The sequence below is a fragment of the Ceratosolen solmsi genome, unplaced genomic scaffold (assembly GCF_000503995.2).
Source record: "Ceratosolen solmsi marchali unplaced genomic scaffold, CerSol_1.0 scaffold70, whole genome shotgun sequence".
In the NCBI taxonomy this organism is placed as follows: Eukaryota; Metazoa; Arthropoda; class Insecta; order Hymenoptera; family Agaonidae; genus Ceratosolen; species Ceratosolen solmsi.
In genome coordinates this window covers 142,273-158,516 of record NW_011948448.1, presented here as the reverse complement: position 1 = coordinate 158,516, position 16,244 = coordinate 142,273, and the positions used below count along the sequence as shown (strand labels likewise).

General features: G+C 25.1%; 1 protein-coding gene across 1 annotated transcript in view; it reads left to right on the top strand.

Annotated features, from left to right (window-relative positions):
- LOC105366328 (uncharacterized) overlaps nucleotides 1–16,244 on the top strand; it is a 49,181-nt gene that overhangs the window by 21,539 nt on the left and 11,398 nt on the right. Inside the window, exons 3-5 of the mRNA XM_011504733.1 lie at nucleotides 11,216–11,323; nucleotides 12,146–12,310; nucleotides 16,114–16,211. Of these exons, the coding sequence (XP_011503035.1) occupies nucleotides 11,216–11,323; nucleotides 12,146–12,310; nucleotides 16,114–16,211 (371 nt within the window). The remainder of the gene's footprint in view (nucleotides 1–11,215; nucleotides 11,324–12,145; nucleotides 12,311–16,113; nucleotides 16,212–16,244) is intronic.

Sequence of the window (16,244 nt, the reverse complement as noted above, 5' to 3'; positions counted from 1 at the left end):
AGATTATTAAAAATCATTTATATACAATTATACAATAACAAATAATTAATCATGAATATTCATAAAAATGTTATTGAAAATCTTTACACCCACCCCACCCACCTTTACACACACGGAGAGAGAGAGAGAGAGAGAGAGAGAGAGAGAGAAACTATTAATTTTACAGAAATGCATTCTCAATATTTTTACATACAGTGCATAATTTACTTGTAATAAGACACTGACACTAATATCCAATGAAAATTGGGAATATATTCAACTGTAGAATTTCAAAAATTTATAAAACAACATCTAACTGTAAACCTCATTTTGGCAAAAGTATTCAAATAAAAATTGGAACTGTATGTCGTGAGATATTACAAACAATTTACAATCATACGTGTGAGCATGCATGTGTTGCATAAATAAGGGAGTCGCCAAGCACGTATATACAGGACATATATACACGTATACATACCTTAAAATACTCGATACTTGCAATTCTCGTTTCATCTATTCACGATTGTCTAAGCTAATGAGCTATTTATTATTCAATTCTGGATAGTAAATGTATTTGTTTAGTATGAAAGATATTCAATACATATTTATTATGGATATGAATACATACAGATGAGTAAGAAAAAATGAAAAAGGCTTGCATTTCTATAATGAAAGTATGCTAAATTTTATCGGTTTTTAAAAGAATATCTTAATATGGAAATAATAATAAATTTCTTATTTATCTTGTGAAGGAAATTATAAAATAGACTACAGTCTTGCATTAGAAGTATTTTGATGAATTTTAATAGAATGTATTATTTGTAGTAATTTTTTATAATTAGATTTATAGTAATTTTTTTCTAAATTTCTCCTAATATAATAATTATTTTTGGAGATAAATTTTTTTTAATAAATTTAGATAAATTTTTAAGATATTTACTAATACTTATAATTGCTGCTTTATTAAATTTACAAAGCGCGCGCGCGCGCACACACACACACACACACGCAAACACACACACGCACATATATATATATATATATATATATATAATATTAAAATATAAATTATGAGAATCATAATTTAAATATCATCTGCCAAGAAATGCCTCATTCCTAAGTGAGAAAATGTTATCAAGATATTTTAATTATTTTCTGTATTCACGATGAAATAAAAAAGTTTATTGTTCAGAATAAACTATAAAATGAAAATTTTATAACTAAGTATTTAAAACTTTTTATGATTTAGAAAATGATGGTGTTGTGAAATAATAATACGAAGCTTTAAATTCGTTAATATGCATTATTGTAAAAGTCAAATGAATTAAGGAGAAATTTGAAAAAGTGCAATAATTTTATTAAAAATTTTAGTTTTCTTAGTTTTTATTTAAAACTATAGTTTATGACCGAATAGTATAAATACTTTTATTGATCGAAAGTGTTAATAAGAATGTTTCTGCAAGTTAACAAATTTTTTTTTTTTTTTTTTTCAATAACGCCCTGTATTTCACATATGCATTTATAATTCCGATACACATAAAATATATATAAATTTAAACTACCATTAAATTTAATTTTAGTTACAATAAATCAGAAAGTTTTTAACCACAATATTAAGTTTTAATTAAAAGAAATACGGCCGTAATGTTCGATGTTAAGTATTAATTGCTGAAACCGTTGTGATTGAAGAAAGTATTCACTTTTGTACACCATCAGAGTAAAAGAATAAAGAAAATTTAAATTAAATTTCAACGATAGTTAACAAAAGATATTAATATATATATATATATATATATATATATATATAATTTAACAAAATATAAAATGTATATAAACTATTATTGGTAAGAGTATATAAGAGGATGTATTATCGAATTCATAAGAATTTTAGTGACTTGGTTTTAGTATTTAAAGTGTAACTTTAATGTTTGAAGTTTAAAACAAAAAATGTTAAAATTCTGATTAATTTATTTTATACACGTATAATTAAAGTAGAATTATATAATACAAAAGCGTAGGCGATGGAAATCATTTTTTTTCCATTACATTGATATTATTTTCAAAATGATTCTCACATCAATTGTTATTTATGCTATCTATTTAATGAGATAGTCATAGTAAGAATTTTAATTAAAAAATATACAATAATTTGCGAATAAGAATAATTGATTGCAGTATTTATATCCGTAATACACGTCAATTAACTATAGTAATATATTAACAATAAATTTACTATGAATATTCATATCGAGATTAAAACAATAAACGTAATCATGGGATTATAAATGTAAATTATAAATATTATCCTTAACAACATTGTAATCATGTATTTCACCTCTTGCATACCCTCCAACAATAATGTTACTTTAGATCACGTTAATTCCACTCGTGTATTCTAATATTTTCATATGTTTCAACATCAATTATGATTATGAAGTAATCTCTTTGCAGAAATATGAATGAGAAATTATGTTAAATAAAAAAGTTTGCTTTCAACGTTATACGGCTATTATTTACATGTATGGTTTATGCTTTTTAATTTATTCCTATTATATGTTCTACCGCTATGAACAATATTTTTAGCTGCCATTGATATCTCTACAACAATCTGCGTCATCTATTCTATATTAACGGCAAATATATTGTTAATACAATTCCACATCGCTGGAGCTTATAAGATAATTTTGTATTTGAAAAAATTAATAATTTTACCTAATTTCAGTTTATTCATCGGGATGTTATTATTGTCCGTCAAAAAATTCAAAAACGTTAAGTCGCATAAACTATTATGATTTTATATTATCGCAAAATATTTTCCTAAAATTTTGTGCTCCACATTATAATTAAAGTGAAAATTATCTTCCTCTGGATTCTACAAACATAACATTGCCTGTGCCTCATATATAGGCGCACCTGCAGTGACATCGCGTTTCTTCGTATTCGTAATGTGTGTGTGTGCGTGCGTAGGTGTGTTAGCATCGTCAAATAACATAAAGAGTAATGTTGCACTAGTTCAATGTCACAAATGTTAGCGATCGAAAGGAGCTTGAAAAGTACATTAAGGTTGTAGAACTTTATAAATGACTTGTCCTCCATGCTTTATACGTTTTGAATTTTTCATGCTAAAATAGTATGAAACTGAAGAAAAATTAATTTATATTTCCTATTGAGTGCATTTGTAAGTATAGGGAAAATGGTGAGTATTGATCGTTGCAGTCCTTACGAAGTAAATTGACAGTAAAGTAAGACAAATGCGTTTAATTTTTTTTGTTTTGTTTTTTGCTTTTGTTTTTTCTTTGTTTTTTTTTTTATTATTTTGCTTATGCTGGATTATCAATTGTGGTGAAATATTAATAAATCTAGACTATAATATTTTTATTATAATCCTAGATATTTATTAAGATAATTAATATTATTGATTAGTATACAAATTTTTAAAATTAAAGTATGATAAATTTTAGACTTTTTAGACAATTATATCAGTTTGTTATTTATCTAAAGAGCGATGATAAAATTTGTTGTTAGACTAAATATCAAATGAGTTTCTACTACTTATTAATTATAAAATTATTATATTATTTATGAAATTTAGATACTGAATTTATATACTTGTTGATAAGAGGGTCGATAGTTTAGAATAATTAAGAATAAACATCGTAAACAAAAATGTGTAAATGATTAAGTAATGACGTGAATTGACACTGAATTATGACCTTTAAGAATTTTTGTTATAATTCAATAATGAAATAAAAAGTAATAAGCACTTTAAGACAGCATGTATTCTTTTACAGTTTTTTATTATATCAAAGATTATATCAATTGTTAAAATTTTGTAAAAATTTGTCTTTTTATTGCAAATATATTTTATAATTACATTGTAATAATTATGAATATAATAATAATTGTATTAGTATACTACTAGTATGAAATTAAAGGGTAATAGAAAAAATTGTTTAAAGATTTCGAAAAAAAAAAAAAAATGAAAAAATTTTTGTATTATTGTCTTGTAATAAACAATGAGCTAAAAAATTCTTATTAATGTCCCATTAATATATACTCACTACTAATGTACAAATAATACGATTTAATTAAACTTTTGTATCTCACAATCATAATTGTTTCAGAGATTATTCTAAATATAATTTCGAAACTTTTTCCAATACATGATAATAATATAATTCCATATACTTGTTAAAAAAATGTCCATAATTTATATCTACTAAAGATCAGTATACTTTCAGATAAAAACCTTTATAGCCAACAAATTCAATTGATAAAACAAAGTAATTTTGTAAGGGATAAAAGGAAGTAAGGGGTTGCAAGATTGAATGTAACAGAAGTATTCACGATAATGTACAAGCTGTGAAGCTTCATACGATAAAAGCACAAAGTTGTAAGTGACAGAGAAAGAAGAGCGAGAGAGAGAGAGAGAGAGAGCGACAAATTAAAAGAATAAATAAGTGAGCAGAGTGAGAGAGAGTGAGAGAGAGAGAGAGAGAGAGAGAGAGAAAGAGAGAGCAAATAGGCGTGTCACGGTGAATGCATATCTAGGTCACGCGCGCGCATACACGATACCAATTGTACGTGTACAAACGAACTTATTCCCTTCGGAATGTTTTCGTAGGAGAGCGTAGGCGATCGTACTGGAATTATTAACATTGAATCGTACAAATTTTGATTTCAACTAGTGCGTGCGTGCGTGCGTGCGTGCGTGCGTGCGTGCGTGCGTGCGTGCGTGCGTGCGTGCGTGCGTGCGTGCGTGCGTGCGTGCGTGCGTGCGTGCGTGCGTGCGTGCGTGCGTGCGTGCGTGCGTGCGTGCGTGCGTGCGTGCGTGCGTGCGTGTACAATATTTTTATGACAGGGTGCCTTTTTATTTAAAATTTTTCTCCCCGTGAATAAAAGCTAATATCCCTGCTGCTATTGCTGATGTAATTTTCTCAAATGTAAATGATCATTTAATTTGAGTTTTATTTTTATCTCTTTTTATTAATACAAATGCACGAAACGTCATGGAGAAAGTTATTATGAGAGTATGATTTTCAAAACAAGTAATGCTTCCATAATTAGATAATAAGCATATATTTATCAATACAGGTTTTACAATGCTTTATGAAGTCAGAGAAATTTTTATCCTTGAATTTTCAATTTGAGTTGTGAGTTGTTACACGATAAAATTTTCAATAGCATTATTAGATGACAACACGCGCAATCTAGTTTTAATTTTTTACGAATTAAACTTTGAATGGTAGATTTTATCATCAGGTACTAGAGATAATAGTTTAGAGAGTTTTATTAAAAATTAAAATACAGACAAATGAAATTACAATTTTCAAATTCAAAAGAATCAGATATGTAAATGGAATTAAGAGTTAACGAAAAATTTAATAAATAATCGCACATTAATATTATAATTAATGTGATAGGTTAAATCAATTTGTAGTCTGTTGTTAATTTTTTAAATGTATATTACATATAAAAAAAATTTTAAGCGCTGTCCAACCACGCGTTTATCCTATTCTCATATGCGTTACTATTATTCTTCAATGACTTAGGATCGAAGAAAAATATTTTTTTAACGATTTGTTTTAGTAAAAAAACACCGATGTTCGCCATCGTCCCAAAATCATATAATGTAATCAGATGATGATTGAAGCATTGGTTATTTAGATTTTAAATATTACTAATCAATGAAATATATAAGTCTTATTAATTTGAATATATTTTTTTAAGTTATATATATATATATATATATATATATATATATATTATTGATATCCAAAAATAGTATGTTTTATAATATTTTTTAGGAGGTATTTTACGTTATGTTCGAAAGATCATTAAATAATAGCGTTTAAGCGTAAAATTTTTCCTTTTGGATAACTTTTAATCGCGAAGATAATAAAATTTGAAACAAACGAGCCTACTTGGAAAAATAATAAATATCATTAACATGAGTATTATTTAATGGAAAATACATAGTATCATTTAAATATTGCTATATTCATTGTAATAATAAAAAATATAATAATACCTAAATAATGTCAGATATGATGAAAAGTGTAAAATACGACATCGAAATATTCTTTTTTCCGTTCATTGTCCAACAATAGACGCATTCTTTAAATGCATTAGCTTTAAGCCATAGCCATAGATGGTATTTTTAATAAAATTTCCTGTTAATTTATTTATTATTCAAATAGTCAATAACTTTTATCGGATAATAAATGCAACATTAAAGTATTAAAATTTTATATCGACATAGATTTTCAGTTATTCCTTACACTTATCATTGATATAATACCAACATTTGATGCTTACATTTAATATGAGAGATTAGCAAAGCTCTTTATGTGGAACATAATAAGTAGACTAAAACGCACTCGTAACTATAAAACCTACGGTAACTTTAATACTTCAGACCATATTCCTGAACTGAAACTTACTTATTTTAATTGTATCTCTTCTGGAATACTATTTCTCAAATCGGCTCTTAAAGCGAAATTTGATGCCTAATTATATAATAAGCCCATCATTTAAAATATAAAAATTTGTTATGTAGATTGTAAGAATATATTGCTAAACATGTAGTTCTCAAAAAGCAAAAACCAAACGAAAAATAAAATACAAAACAAAACAAAACAAAAAATTGATTATCACACGTAAAATTTAGTTAATACACTTACATTAAGATCCATAAGTTTATAATCGATAAAATCATATGATTAAGCATTAATATTTGAATTGCATATTTGAATTTGCTCCATTCCATATTATTATGCATTTATCGAATTCTTCGTAGAAAAATCATTGAATATCATATAATGATTGAATTCTCATCTGTATTATAGAAGAGAGGAATGTTCTCACGGCTATGTATACAGGTGTCTCAGTTTCTGTGGGCGGCACATACACATGTACTTGCTTGCATTCACATATGCCAGATAAAAGATAGAATTGCGTGATAGACTTGTATATATGTATAATGTTAGGCTAGCGCAGTCGCATGCGGCAAGAGAGTAGAGATGCAAGTTGGCTTTAATATTAGTTAAATTACATTATTCTATACGATGGAATTAAATAAACTTTTTAATTTTATTAGTTAGTGGCTAAGTTCGTCTACTAAAAATAATTGTTTGAAATTGAGATTATTTTAATTCTATCATAACCATACATTCTTACCGTTTTTTTTTTCTAAAATAATCAAATCATTTCTTTCATATTCATTACATGTATGTGATTCATAGAATTTAGCTTATTACATTATTTTACTTCATACTCTATCTATGAAAAATTTTAAGTAGAATGAAAATAATACAATTTCAATATTATGTAATTTTATATTCTATAAATCGTTTGTCAATAATTAATTTTAATCAACACATATTAAAATATTATGATATTTTTAAATATTCTATTTTAATTAAGCCCGATAAAAGTATTATACAATCTGTATAGTGTGTGAATTAAATTTTTTTTTCAAAAAAATTAGACATTCAAACGTATTTTTAAATGAAACGCTAATTCTCTTCATTTTTCGTTTTTTTCTTCTTTTTTTTTCTTCATATCTCTATTTTCATTATTACATACAACAGGATCGTTATAAAAAAAATACTAGAAAAAAGGTCAATGAAACTTATGTAATTACTCATGAAAAAGCATTTCATTCGGATGACATTTAATACCTTTAGTTTCTAATGTCATTGACAACGCGCGTATGTAAATTTCTTCAGTTATTTAAACTATTTAATTATGAATATAAATACATAAATGTCCAGTTATAAGTATAATATCCATTATAATCACTGTTTGTCTATTTTTAAATAGAATATAAAGAGTTTTCCTAAATTATTTCCCATTTTTCTTCTTACTTTTCAATGCGTATTTTAAAAATTTTATTATTGTCTTTATGTTTTGTACTTATTTGTATATGTATATATATATATATATATATATATATATATATTATCATATGTCAAAATCATTCGTGAAAATATTTTTAAAATTAACATTAGTTTGAATTTTCTTATGAAATTATGCGCTAATTGATATTACTACTACATTATCATTACGAAATCTAACATCAAATAAATAGTTTTGTTTGTATTATAAACACATGCTATTGATAAATAAAAATACACCGTTACAATATTTATAATAATCATAAAAGTTATCAATATTTAATAATATTTAAGTATATCAATTTACAAGATATACATTTATAAAGATTAATTCGCGTCAATTTTTTTTTTTTTTTTTTTTTTTTTGAATTTCTATTATTAATTCTTATAGTTTGATACATTTAATTTTACATTGTAACTAAAGATTTTTATTAAAATTATTTGTAATAAAACTTTTAAGGTAAAATTTACATAAAAAACTGGCTTCGGAATAATTTTTTTTTTTTATTGTAAACGTTAATTAGCCTTTTTCGTTTTAAATAAGAAATAATTTTTGAATAAATTTAAATACGACTTATCTATTAAGATTTATGTAAATAAAATAAATAAATATGCTTTTTTTTTAATACATCTTTAAGATTTACATTTTTTTATGAAATTTCAGCATGAATTAAAAATATATTATTATGTTACCTTATTACTGAATAAATATTCTTATTTGTTAAATTTATGTTTTAAAAATAACAAAATTAAAGTCTAAGTGTAATTAAACTTTACTGATAATGGCTTTGTAAATGTTAAATGAAATTATGTTCACATATAAAATAAGTTAATTAATTTGTGTGTTTTCATCAAAGGAATGTACTCTTTTTATGTAAAGTGATGAAAAGAAGCACATAAGTGGCCATAGTTTTTTTTTTCTCGAATTTTATTTAAAATATTTCAAAAAATTTAAGGACGTGTACACGTTCTTACTTTAAATTTATTTCTTTTGAACTGTTCTTACAGTTAATACTTGTTTGCTTTGATTTTCTATGTAATACAAGCAAATATTCCCATCCAGCATATTTCATTTCATTTTTCGCCCCGACCCTTCATTATCTAAAATCAATCCACTACACTTTCACGATACATTTGCATGTATCATGATACTCAAACGAATGCAAAAACAGTCACGAATTCAGCTTCGGATTATATAATAGCAACGACAGTCATGGGATAGGTCGAATTTTTTTTCAGCGACACTCATTCTTGTCTTTAATAAATGGCTTTCTACCGCGCTTAAACTATCAGAGAATAATAACTTTCGTCTATTAAAAACTTAGCTTTCAAATCCTAAATTTTTATATAATTAATCTTAATTCTATTTATTCTGAATTTCACGAGAGTTATGTTTTGAGTACGAGTTACTTTATTCTAAATAATTATATTTTTTAAAATACCATTAGTTATTTATAAAAATTAACCAAGTGCCCTTAATTAGGTCGATAATTTGTGTCCATTAAGCGACATTAATGCAACAATAATTTTCAAGTTAAATGCGCAGGAGCACATATGTATTCGTTTTCGTAACAATATTTTTGATGTTAATTATCTGAAATAACAAAGTACTTTTACGGCAAATTTTATTATTAAATATTTATAAAGAGACTCTTCTTATTTAAATGAATGAAATAGATTATATAGCTTGAAAGTAAAAGCTTTTATAAGTAAAGGGATTTATGTCAGTAAGGTGGGATTATATAGTTATCACATAAATTTTAAATTAAACAAGAATTGATGTTATCATTCGATAAAGTCGGTATTGGATAGAGAACTCTGAACGAACTTTTAAATTCAGAATTGATTTAATTTAACGGTATACGCATCCTCGAGTGGGAGTTACAAAGTAAATCTTTGCTGCGTTTTTTCACGCATCAAAGTAGAGGGCGACGATGTTATTTAACCGCCCAGCGCTCGTATAGGACGACGTGATTATGCTATATGGGCATTTTCGAAGAAGGGGCTACTCGAATAATGTCAAATAATAAGGTACATAATGAGAGGAGAGGGTCCATTTTATTAAATGCAGAGCTAGAATAACATTTTAATGCTAAATTTACTTAACTCAGAATTTACTAATAATTGGCCCAGCGCGATACTTCCTATATAGAAGGTTTATGTCTAACTAAAACAATTTCAAACAATAAGCTCTAACATTATTAGGGACAGATACTTTTGCAGTGCATTAATATCGAGTATTATTAGAAACATCTTTATCCCTGTGACGTGTCTTATCATCCATAGTTTGGCAGCAGCTTGAGGTTTGCGTGGAAGTAAATAAGTAGCCCCGAGTGCTTTCGATTTGGCCCAAGATACGTTGTTTCATCAATCTTTTATAATTCTTTCAACCTTGAGCAATCGGTAACTCATACTATTACGTTGTATAAAGATGTTACGGCTGTTTAGGTCATTCCACTTTTGCGATAAAATAGATTGGGCAGAGCTGAATTTTTTAAATATCAGCATATTCGATTTAGTTGATAAAACGTCCCCTTATTTTCGAAGCTCTTGCGTTCCCAGTACACCTACCCTTCAGATAACACTCTGTGCTATTTTTATCTCATCTGCGCTCCCATGGATTACGGTGCCCCGTGATGCTCCTTATATGTCCGGTTACAAAGAGCGCGTCAACATCCATCCATTATTTCCAAATATTGAGTAGCGTTTTGTTGTGCGGTAAAGTGGTATGATTTAAGCGCAGCAGCTCATTAATAATTATTCCAAATGCAATATCTCACACGATGAAAAGCTAAATATTTGCAATATATTGTATTTAATGACTTATTAAAAATAAATTGTTGCTCTGAATTATATTATATAGTTATTTTTATTGCTTATAATATTTTCGTTTTATCAATCACCAGTAGGTAGTTGGCTGTAATAAAATTCATCATGAAAGTAACCAAACTTTTTTCATCTATATTATTTTCCAATATGTAATAAATATTAATATTTTACAATTACTTATCCAATTAAACTTGAAACATAAATAAAAAAAAATTTTTTTGGTATACATAAAATTTTTAAGAATATTATTAAGAATATTCCCTTTTGTCTAAAGTAGTGTTGTAATAGAGGCCTGAAAATTGAAAATTTTACCAATGACGATAGCCTATTTATAAATTTATTTGTGTTAGTAGTAGCGTATATGGTATAATTATAAAATTATATATTTTGTTAAATACGGTATATACTATTTGTGACAACTTTTTTTTTATTTATATTATCCTTAAGTATTGATCGTTGGCAATTGATTAAATGTTATTTATCAATGTTTTTCAATTTATTTATTTTAGCGGGTACAACGACAGAAAGAGGATATTTTGGACCATGGAGGCAATGCAAATATCTGCTCTATGGACGAGAAAGGTGTGGTCAAGGTGTAACGAGACTCAAACCAATTTGTAAGTATCATCTGCCATATTCTGGAATGAATAATTCAATTAATAATTAATAATTCCTGTTTTTTGTTGCATTTGTACTCGATATACAATAGCCTTGTTGACGTATTTTAAAATTCAAATGGTTTAATATTGCTTACATTAATAATATTATTCTTATATATATATATATATATATATATATATGTACTTCATTAATATATTCATTTATCAATATTGTTTAGTCATTGAATATATCATAAGCTGATATAAGTAAAAAGTTATTAATATACATTTAGTTTTATGTTACTTTCTATATAATATCGTATTTTAAAAATTTCCAACTACAATTTATTCTCAAGTGATAATAATATGCTCTTTGAACCACTTTATGCATTTTCTAAAAAAAAAAAAAAAACAAAAACAAAAAAAAAACAAAAAAAAAATGCAAAAAATAACATTGTATTTATGATGATTCAATATTACATTGAATTGTATATTGGAATTGAATTTTTTGTATAAATTTTTATATTAGACTTTAAATTTATCCTTCTGATTTATTTGAATTCGACACTGAAAATCATTGCATAATACAATTTAATATCTTAAAGTATACACGAGGCTTAAAAATATTTTTGTTTAAAATAATACTTTATCAATAAAGAATAAATGACAATAGACGCACTCATGAATTCGATATTTGATTAACGAATGAAATAAAGTAATTTGCACATGGATATGTATAATATAGATTATTTAACTTTTCATTCAAGATTTGTATACACGCTTCTTCTATCGCTATTATTTTATTAATTTCAAATAATGTTTTTGGTCTATTGATTTTAGGGACCGTTTGGGTATCAGGAGTTGCTGCTGCATGTGCATCCGTCCTATTGGCTGTAATTGTTGGTTTAACCATACTCCAATTAGCGATGGCTTCTTCGGCAAAGCGCGTCGTCATTTCTTACAGTACGGCAGTCATCGGGAAAGTTGCATTGGCTACCTTAACCAGTAAGTATATACCCGTATATTATGGTTTTTTCATTGGTTAATCCATTCGTGAATAAATGCTTGATATCATTAATATCAAGCTCGATCGATGTTTTTAGATTATTATTATTATTATTTAATCTTTTAACTTTTACTTCTATTAGTAATTCTACGCACTAATAAGGATTTGTCTGCTATTTGAAAATGAAAAAATTAATTCTTCGATTGACATATGTATTTTTAATAGCTAGAATATAGTTTCATTAAAATCATTAGAAAAATATTAATGTTCGTTAAGTTTTTATTCGTATATCTATATATATTCGAGGCAGTATATTTACAAGTAGTCCTGTGACATTCAAATTTAATTAAACAAATAAAAAGATCATATTGTACTGGAACATTTTCATGAATATTATAAATTAATATTCAGTAAGTAGTAATTTATAATTACAATCTGGTGGTATTCATACGTTATTTATTATTTTACGTTGTTTGCCATTGTTGAATAATAGCATATAAATCATTTATTGATAGTATATTATGAAAATGGCAAATTGTATAATGGTGGAAACGAAGTATAAAATGCGGGTGGTTGATTTTGCTTGATATTATAATACATTTGAGAATTGGAACGACCATTGAACTGCGACTTTTTATTAAACTTGATGAGGAAGGTGTGTTCATCGCTAACTTCTGGCAACAATAGTAGTATTTTCATCGATAGTCGAAACCATATTGTGGATATTGTTCAATGAAGCGATCGTATCCTGTCTTTTTAAAGGTCTGCAATGTAACGCTTTTGTAATTATAGTAAATTTTATTTTTATTTATAGTAATTAGTAAAAAAAAAAATATATATATATATATATAAATTGAATGTGTAAAGATTAAATTTTAACAAATTGCTATTAATAAAAGAAAACATTTACTAATACGCTTATTTTTATTATAAGAGTAAATAAAACTCGCTTTATCTATAATATATTGAATATATCGTGTAATGTATATATATATATATACACACACACACACACACAAATACTGAAATTTTTCAACATATATTTATTATATCGGAAAGCATTAATTTTGATTTTTTTTATTTAAGATATTTGATCCCTTAAAATTTATCTTTTATTAAACTTATATTTTAAGATTATTATGATTATATTCTGATAGAATAGTTTGAAGTAATTTAAGTAATAAGACTGTAAATTCATTATTAGTCGTATTAAAGAAAAATTTTTGAGTTGAAATCAGGTAAACAATGACAATCCTGATCAAATGTTCGAATCAGTATTTCTTATATTACTATTCACAGTCATATTTGACCTAAATTTATATCGAAATAGCTATAAAAATATCTTCTATGATTTATGAATTTATAAAATTACAGTACTGATGTATATGAAGTAACACGAATAAGGTATTTCAATTTATTGATATTTGATGTAAAAAATAGAGACTATCTTTTGCTTGTAAAAAGAAAATTCAATATCTTATTTTCGTATTTTAATAATTTATATTTTTAATTTGATATAGAATTTACATAAAAACTATAATATAAAGTGAACCCTTCTTAATGCAACAATATGATTAGTAAATATTTATATATGATTTCTATATATATATGATTCGTATTACATAAAATTTACCAAATGGATACATATATTCATTGTCTAATATTTAATAAATTTCTTATACAAGTTCAAAAATAAATATTTTATCAAATTAACATTAAAATCGTATTAATAAAAATGAATTGTTTTTAAAATTATATTTAGTGGAGTATTTTACAATTCCAATACAAGTATTATTCTTACTTAAAAATTTCTCTAATATTTCAAAATAAATTTGTTTTGTTTTTTTTTTTGTTTTTTATTTTGTTCAGAAATACAAACCTCGATATAATGTTAGAGAAAAGAAAATTATAAATTTATGTGTATATATAAATAATTATTAGACTTATTTTCAATTGTAATGTTGTCCTAGTACAAGATTATACAGGGGTCATTTTAATTTGTTTGGTCGATGAGTTGGATGATTATTTAAATTCCCCAGTAGCGAATTAAGTTATTTAGTAGGCAGGAATTATAGGAATTGCTCGATTTTTCCCGAAGATGTATATCTAACTATACTGATTCTAGTTTTTGTTAATCACATTACGGTTCTATTGTCTAATATCTTTATTTAGGAATAACAAGTCATACTTAATAATTTTCATTATGGTAATAACATACATATTTATGGCTGTGTAATTTTTAAAATAGAAAAATTATTGGGCAAAGCCAATTGTAATGTGCAAATTTTCATGTTATTTTAATTATTTATATATATATATATATATATATATATATATATATGTATATACCTAATTTAGATTTTTTATATCAAATAAATTAAGATATCGAAACTATAAAAAATACTGTTTCTTTCCAAAAAAGGATAAATACATTTTTTTTAATGGCTGTCAAATAGATTTGAAATTTGTTTCATTTATGAAATAAGGTAAACGGAATATAGAACAAAACAGATACAAAAGCATGGAAATAATAATTGTTCTTATATATTAGTTATGATAATGTTTCGTTAATATTTGCTTTTGAAATTTTTTTAGAAAGAAACTTTCTTCGAAACATTATAAGTCTTTATTTTGCACCTGCATTTTCTATAATCTTATTTTTCATCATTTGCACAACAAGAGTACGCTGTGAGTGAAGAATAATTCAAAACAAAAACACAATATGCGCGCATAGTTTCATTAACTTTACGTATTCTCTGTAAAGGAGTCAATGAATTGTATATGTCACGTTACAACTGAGATAGGAAAAAAAGCGAGAAAATAATGTATATATTCATATCTACGTAACAATACCGCGTTGTACACGTGTGCTTATGAGTATGAGGGGCCTACTAAGTTAAATGTAATTCCAGACTCTACTAGGTCATATTCATTATTTTAGATCATCAAGAAAGAATTTAAAGCCTGTTTTTAATTTCTGCTCTCATAAAGTCTTATTTTTTAATTTTATGACTTCTATATTGGATTAATAGCATATGTATATACTTAATATTCTCAACTTGTAAGAATATTATCGATGATAGCTAGAAATAGAAGCTTATCAAGCTCTTTTATACAAATTTTATATTTAGTTTATGTCTATCAAAGTTTTTAATTGCATAATAACTTTATAATGTAAAATTAAATATTTATTCAATTACTTTTCATATTAAGTTTTTCAATAATCCGTAGCAATATTGCTTTGATATATTGAAACTTTATGGAAAAGATTATAATGCAGAAAATACATTCTACAATTATATAATAAATATTTCAATTTATTTTATATTTATTTTATATTTATCATATAGAATCTACAATAAAGTATTACACTTTTTAATAATTCATTATAGAAAGTGAGCTATTATTTAATTTATTAATAAATTGAAAATAGCATCTTTGATATTATTTGTCATTCAATTAAATTTTTGACTTATATCTATTAAATCTGTATAAAAGCTTTATCTGATTTGTTTATTTAAACATTTTTTGTATTAATCAATATAATATATTTTTATACCATTAAATAAATTAACGAAATAAAGATATCGAATGTTAATAAATTAAATAAAGTTTTGTATTTGAAAATAACAAATATGTTTGTTAAACATAATATTATAAAAGTATTAGCAATGCACTATAATTTTTTCTTTAAACACATTAAAAATATTATATTTTATATAATGACGTATATATATATATATATATATATATATATAGATACATGGTTTTAAAATAATGAATAAATGTTTTTTGTTTTTAGCTTGTTTGGCTGTGGTGGCAGCGAGTCTCTTTGCGATGCAAACAGACGATCGAGATAATAGTTTCATCGTTACAAGAGGCGAGGGCTTTTACATGCAAGTAAGTATGAATATATTATTAATTTTATATTTA